Source organism: Vanessa atalanta, chromosome 17, assembly GCF_905147765.1.
Source record: "Vanessa atalanta chromosome 17, ilVanAtal1.2, whole genome shotgun sequence".
NCBI lineage: Eukaryota > Metazoa > Arthropoda > Insecta > Lepidoptera > Nymphalidae > Vanessa > Vanessa atalanta.
In genome coordinates this window covers 6,238,711-6,246,027 of record NC_061887.1, presented here as the reverse complement: position 1 = coordinate 6,246,027, position 7,317 = coordinate 6,238,711, and the positions used below count along the sequence as shown (strand labels likewise).

Below are 7,317 nucleotides of genomic sequence, written 5' to 3'. Positions count from 1 at the left end.
TTGTTATTTCCTAAAACGACGTATGAGAATTAATAGAATAAGGATTGTAAAATAGTTGCAATTAAACCACCTCGATTAAATTTGATTCTATTTATTTAATATACAATTTTTTAATATCTTGGGACTATTTTTCATAATAATTTTTATTTATGACGAAATTTTCTTTTTAATATTATTATTTCTTAATACATACACACGTAATTCACAATATTCTATTTTATTTTTTTAAAAATTTAAATGACGTGTCAAAAACATATTTACAGATAATAGAAGTAGGATAAATAGTTTATATATACATACTTTTACAATTATTAAATAAATACGATATTTAGTAATGTCAATAATACAATTATTTTAAATCAATCCATAGATTAAAATTAAGTTACATAAATAAAAAAAAAACACTTATTGCAGACTTATAAAGAAATTTATTCATATTGCTTATCACACCTTCTACTGATTATAATAAATTTAAAAAAAAACTGTTAAATAATAAAGGATCATAATCATTCCAGTTTACACAATTTTTAACTTAAACTTATTTAATTCCACACATAAGAAAGAGAAGAATAAAAGTTTTAATCCTTTGACATTACTTCAGATGATTGAGTACAAGCGGCATGATTTCTTCTTTTTGACAGCTAGTCTTATAAATATATGTTTTGGCGCCATTGCGCTTAATGTCAACCGTCCACAGGTGCTTCCACGTAAACGATTCCAGATATTTGGTCAGGATTATAATCCATATAGTCATTTCCTGCCCATACATTAACACTTGTCTTCAATAATTCGGGATATAAAAGCATCCCATCCCTTAATAATCCATATATATTTCTAATGAGCAAAAACAATATGAGCAAAACTATCCCCTTCGCCATTCTACACAATTCTAAACTACGTCTAAAAAATATAGAGTTTGATTTATATGCTTTTCTCATATTTAGTGATAATATTTAGTTCAAACAATGAAGGAATATGATAAACAGTTATATATAGCTTTATCACGTTCTAATGGTGAAAATTTACTACATGTGAAGCTATAAGGAAAACATGAATTCATTAGCATTTATCATATAATATATGCAAGTGCGACAAATCGTTATATTATATATAAATTATATATATATATGTATTTTCAAAAAGTACTAAAGTTACTATATAACACAAAACGAACTTTTCTTTAGCCGATTTAGTTTAACAATAAAATATAATTTCGAACTGGATGTTTTAAACAGCGAAACGTAATTTATTTTGATATGTTAAAAAAGTATAACATAATAAATTTAATGATTATTAAAGAGTCTATATCCTTAAATTAATTAGAAGAAATATAATAGTTGAATATTGTCTGCACGCGCAAAATATACGCATAAGTGAGCAAAAATGATAGAATTTAATTGGCTATAAGATACAAAAACATTCAATTATACAAGAACATAAAATTTAAGAATTAAATTTACGTGAAATATCACAAGCTGTCTTTTAGGCATATTACAGTCTTATAACTTTTTATACATCAATTAATAAATAATATATTATAGATATGATTATTTACGTAACAGAACCTTTATTGTTTTATTAAATGGTATCTTTAAAACTTTAAAACATTCTTAATTAAGGCTAATACTATGTTTATATTTGGCCCATTTCCACGTACTGATAAGGCTACTGGACAGCGCCAGTGTTTTTTGGTGGTACTTTTGGAGAAATAAAAAGTGATGAATGAATCAGCAACATTACATGCAAAAGGGATCAAACATAAGTTCATGGTTGAGGTTGAAGGACGGCACATTGGCTCATACACACTCAAGAGCATATATATATATATATATATATATTTTATTCATTTGCCTGGTCTACAGGCCAAAGTAACACTTTTTCCATTCTAATTTATCGCTATAATTACTTCTACTATAGACCGCGTGAACCATATCATTGGGAATAAATACGGCATCGCAAAGAGCAGTGGAATCGGGCCAATACAAATGTGATATATTGTGTTTTACTTAAAAATCCATTCCACCAAAAGCGTTGATATGGCACGAGAAAACGACGACGTTTCTTAAACAACAGTAACTCCCTTAACTGTAATGGAGATTCCCTTTTCTTCTCGTTTCCGTATATCTCCGCTTTAGTGGATACTGGCCTAAAACTTATGTCGAAACATTTATTTATTTATATATATAAGTGAATTAACACTGTCTGACTGATTGCGAGATATCCGCAACTGTACGTCCCATTAACCTGAAATTTAGCATAGTATTCCCCTTCGCGAGGGGAAGAAGTGGAGAAGATGTTTTGTAAAAAAATTACCCATTAGAAGTCGGAACTGACAGTTATAAAATTTACATCTATGCTACGATTATGATTCATAATGATTATTTTTTATTTGCCAAGTCAATACCAATTATTTTGATAATGCCACTTTATAAAAACCCTAGATATATAGGAAACGTTTTTTTTAATTATTATTATTCATGGAATTTAACTGTAATTTAATTATCGATACAGACAACATTATTTTAAGGGAAATACTTTTGAAAATTAATGTCGCTAAGGCAACTGGTATATAAATAATACATATTTGAATCGAAAATCCTATTATTGGTAAGCAAAAACATACATAAAATAAATTAAATAAAATACCTAGCCTGGTGGAATTGAATTGTCTTTTGGCTTTGCTGTAGTCGTTGATAAAAAAAAAACCATATTACTTCCACATTGCAAATTATAAACAATATAATAAATATAAGTATCTATCTATTAAAGCTACACATTCTTTTTGAATTCATTCAGTTCCAGCATTCATTCCATTCGCACATTTGTTTCTTGTTATTTCAAGGACACATGTAACTCGATCAATTGATTGTACGAATAGAACGAATGATTGATTTAGAACGAACATTCGCATCCATTTTTTATAGTTCAGTAATGAGTAAATTTTTTTTTTGATTATTAATAAATCTATTCTTACATTATACAGCTGAAGAGTTGGTTTTTTTAATCGCAGGATACAAATCTGATTTGATAAACTCTTGGATCGTTTATGTGCTAACATATATGTATTACAATATATCTCTATAATGTATTATATACTTCATAACAATATAAGAAGTCCTTAACAATAAATATTTCGATTGCAAGTCAATCTATTACACAATATTCTAATACTTATTCTAATGTCATTTTGAATACGTAACAATTTGTATTATATTCATTATAATGTCTTAAAATCTCAAATGTCATGGTTTTATATGAACAGAAAACGAGCAAAATTAAAATACACATAATGTTGTCTTAGATTTTCGCGATTATTACACATTGAAATAAAACTAGTTTTTTTAACGGATTTAATCGCGTATATTAATTATTTTATTTTAACATCCCGACGTTTCGAGCACTTTGCAGTGTCCGTGGTCACGAACTATACGCGATTAAATCCGTTAAAAAAACTAGTTTTATTTCAATGTAAAATACACATTAAGGGAATACATAATAAGGCATGGGCTTCTGATATATGAGGAAAATTTTCTTAAATATTCACAGACCTTATCGCGATACTGTGTTGATTTTGAGGTAAACCTAAATTTACCGCTTGGAATGTCAGTGGTACGCGTCTTTAAACTTACAACATACTGAGTAGTATTAGTAGATTTCAATAAATAGATCTATGCGACTCATTCATCTTTTGACAAGTATGAGAAATTATATATTATACAGTAATAAGTTGATGTATTCCATATAAAGTGAGCCAGTGTATTTATGGATATAAAAAACATCATATTTTAAATTCCATCGTTAACAGCGTATTGGAAATACATGGAATAAATCTTGGACTTCATTCAATGACAATGGGCAAGGCTGACCCCACCAGAAAGATTAGTAGTTGATTTCCTTTCATGGTTTATTTTTTGACTTCGAGATGTTTTTATTATTTTTAATCAGTGGTTAATTTAAATTAATATGCAAATTTTGTTATTGATTTGGTTACTTGGGTCCTAAAATGAACTCTATTTTAAAATACTTAAGCTACTTACATTTATAGGAACCAATGTTGATATTTAACTAGCGCCCCGCCCCGGCTTTGCACGAATTCATTTTATAAATAAAGAAAATGTATGATACAAATATAATTTACACCCCATAGAACTCAGAAATAATGTAGCTTTCTACCAGTGTGAACATTTTTACAACTGGATCGTTAGTTTCGGAGACTACCCTCTACGTAAAGACAAACCTACCTCTTTATAATATTCGTATAATTTATAGAGTTTATTTTCACCTACCTAATTATAGACTAGTAGTAATATTGGTACGACGAATTTCTAGTAGGTATTCATAAGTTTCCAAATCAACCATATGATGGTAAGTGGCCACTTCTAACTTGCATTGTAGGAAGTTAACGCTGTTTCCAACACTTATATTTACGCTGGTAACTATGGCATGTAAGATATGATGTTCTTCCTTGTCTTTTTATCTTACAAGCTAATACACACTTGCGTAAAATGTATTATTGTTTAACGACGAACTATCAAATGTTGGAGTTAACTACCCTGACGATCCTACACAAAGACCTGATAATAAAACGAGTTATCAACAACAATACAACATACATCCTACACACAATCACACATACACATTCTTATAACAACAAAAACACTGTTTGGAATTGTCAATCGTTTAAACGCACTAGTGTGTCCGATGCCTTAATGAGTATATTGATGACGACGAATTTATAATTCTAAAATATATCTCGATAATAAAAATCAATAATACCATACACAATAGTCCATTTGTTCAACAAATATATATATACAACACTTTAGTCGAATATAATTCTCACATATATAAATAAAACTATTAAAATCAGACATTACAAAAATTATTTAGACCACCTTAATTACAATATATAACCACAACCCGTCACAAATTCATCTACAAAGTCGTCAAATGCTTATAAATATACCAACAATATATCCTAAAACTACTGAGGGATGCCCAATATCATCTGCATATTGGAATGCACGCGATGAATAGAAGCAAATAAAAAAGCCACCGCTATTTGGAACGTCCATTCTTCTTTATCGATCCAACTTTGAAGCTGTTCTGTGGCTTGATCGAGTTGCTCGAGTCGTGTATTGAGTTTCGATATTGAGTTGACTTATTTCCTAAATACCAACCACACATCCTTTTGACAGCTTCTTCCCATCTGGCTACGGTCACTTCGTACGACTTTTTGACCTGAGGCCGAGGCGTAAATACGGTGCCTATTTTACGAAGCGATTTCAACTCTTCTTTCGACGAGAAAATACCTGGAAAAATTTAATAAAATCAGACTACGATAATGCTTATAGTAAAAGCCTGTTAATGTCCTACAGCTGAAAGGTCTGCTCTTTCGAGGAAATTGTTAGGAGTTTTTCCCCCACGCTGCTAAATTGCGATACCATTCGTAGATTTTTATTTTAAGCGCAGACTTTACTTATTTAAATACTGCCAAGTTTCAGTCTACAGATTGCCACTGACAAATTCCAGGCTGAAAAACCCCAATAACTTTCATAGGCCCATCCAGGATCCAATAGACAATTTGTTCTGGAAAAACGCCTTTACTCTTTTTTCCCCACCTAAAGTGGGGGCTTGGTGGGATTCACAGCACCGACTGCGCCAGAATACCCACTATCTTCCCCGAAGGCTGGCTGGACTATGTGGGCCTTCACTTCTAGAGGTGACTCTGAATGTAGAGTGAATCCTGGTGACGCTTACAGCGGGGGGGGGGGAAGGCGAACATAACGCTGACGTCTCCTTCTCGGTTTCTCTTGTCTCTCCTCTCCTCTCTCTCTCTCTCTTCTTATTTCCACGCCATTATAGCCACTAGAGCAATTTCAGTCAGAATAAAGTATAACTTACCTAAATGTAAACCAACGATATGAGCACAACCAAGGGAAGACATTTCAACTTCTACTGGTCGGATAACACGTAGCCCTGTTAAATCTGCTACTAGTTGAACTATGAAGTCGTTATTGGATACACCTCCATCTAACCTGTAACAAGTAATTTTTTGAGCATTATGTCACGAGGCAAATTAAGACATTAATGCTCTCAATGACCACCAAATACAGTACGTCTTAAGTACATACATTATCCTGGCCAATAATGACCCTCTCACAACTTTGTGTTTATAAAAAAATAAGAATAACAAATAATAAAACTAAACAATTCATATGTCATATATAGAAAAGAAAAAAAAAACATGCATTATTTAATTTTGATGTGCTAGAATTGATTTAAAAAAACTACTCATTAATAATTAAGGTATATTATTCCATCCTATTCACGAGTCATAGCTGTAACTACTTAATTTGATGATTTGGCTGCTGAAAAGAATTAGTATTAACATGCTGAATAAAAATAATCATTTACGGTTTACCTTACAAATACCAAACAGATTGCTTAACCACTTCATTTAGGTAATTTCCCTTTTAAATTCTAGAATCGTCGCCGATTTCAAAACTATTTTTATATTTCTTACCTAATACTATTGAACGTGTACGAAGTTTCAGTTCTAACGCAAGAATACAGCTGTGCAGTACGAAACGCCAGAGACTCGAGGACGGCTCGTACGAGGTGGGCTTTGGTCGTAGACGGCTTCATGCCGACGAAGCCGGAAGCCGCAGTACCGTCGTTATACGGCGGCTGAAGAAAAATTTACAATTGAAAAAAGAAAAGAAGAAAGAACATTGTCTACAACGATAATATATTTTTTCTATCCTTTGTCATAGATTTTGTTTGCATTGAACACATTTCTGATTGATATTAATTTAGCTACTTCATATGGAATTTAAATGCAAACGACAATATTTCCTTACTCCCAATCCACTGAAAGCAGGTATGAAGAATACGTCGTCAGAATCCGGCACCGACATGGCAATCTCAGCTGTGTCTTGGGGATTATCGAACAGACCTGAAGTACATGAAACAAAATACAATTGAAATATCTTTATATGGCAATACTTTCTGAAATCCTTTTTAATTTCTCTTACATATATGAACTAGTTATTTATTCGTATACGGTGTGAAACTTATATGTGACAAAAAATTTGTAATTGAGTATCTTTGAATGATTGTAATGATATATATTTTTTTTCATTAAAATATCTAAGAAGTCTTAGTATTACATTGAGGAGAACTTATAGAAATGACAGATTTCTGGACGAGTGATTTTTAATAATGACTACTGTTGTTTTTTATCGCAACTAAAGTTTAAAAAATTATACAAAATGTATATATTGCCTAGCTATAAATTAATAAAAAAAATAGTGT

At 30.9% G+C, this 7,317-nt stretch overlaps 1 protein-coding gene across 1 annotated transcript in view; it reads right to left on the bottom strand.

Moving 5' to 3' along the window:
- Window positions 1-3,471: 3,471 nt before the first annotated feature.
- Window positions 3,472-7,317, bottom strand: part of LOC125070294 (putative glycerol kinase 5) — a 29,965-nt gene continuing 26,119 nt past the window's right edge. Inside the window, exons 8-11 of the mRNA XM_047680094.1 lie at window positions 6,864-6,958; window positions 6,527-6,690; window positions 5,905-6,038; window positions 3,472-5,312 (exon numbers count right to left, since the gene is read on the bottom strand). Coding sequence (XP_047536050.1) covers window positions 5,059-5,312; window positions 5,905-6,038; window positions 6,527-6,690; window positions 6,864-6,958 — 647 coding nt within the window. The 3' untranslated portion in view covers window positions 3,472-5,058. The remainder of the gene's footprint in view (window positions 5,313-5,904; window positions 6,039-6,526; window positions 6,691-6,863; window positions 6,959-7,317) is intronic.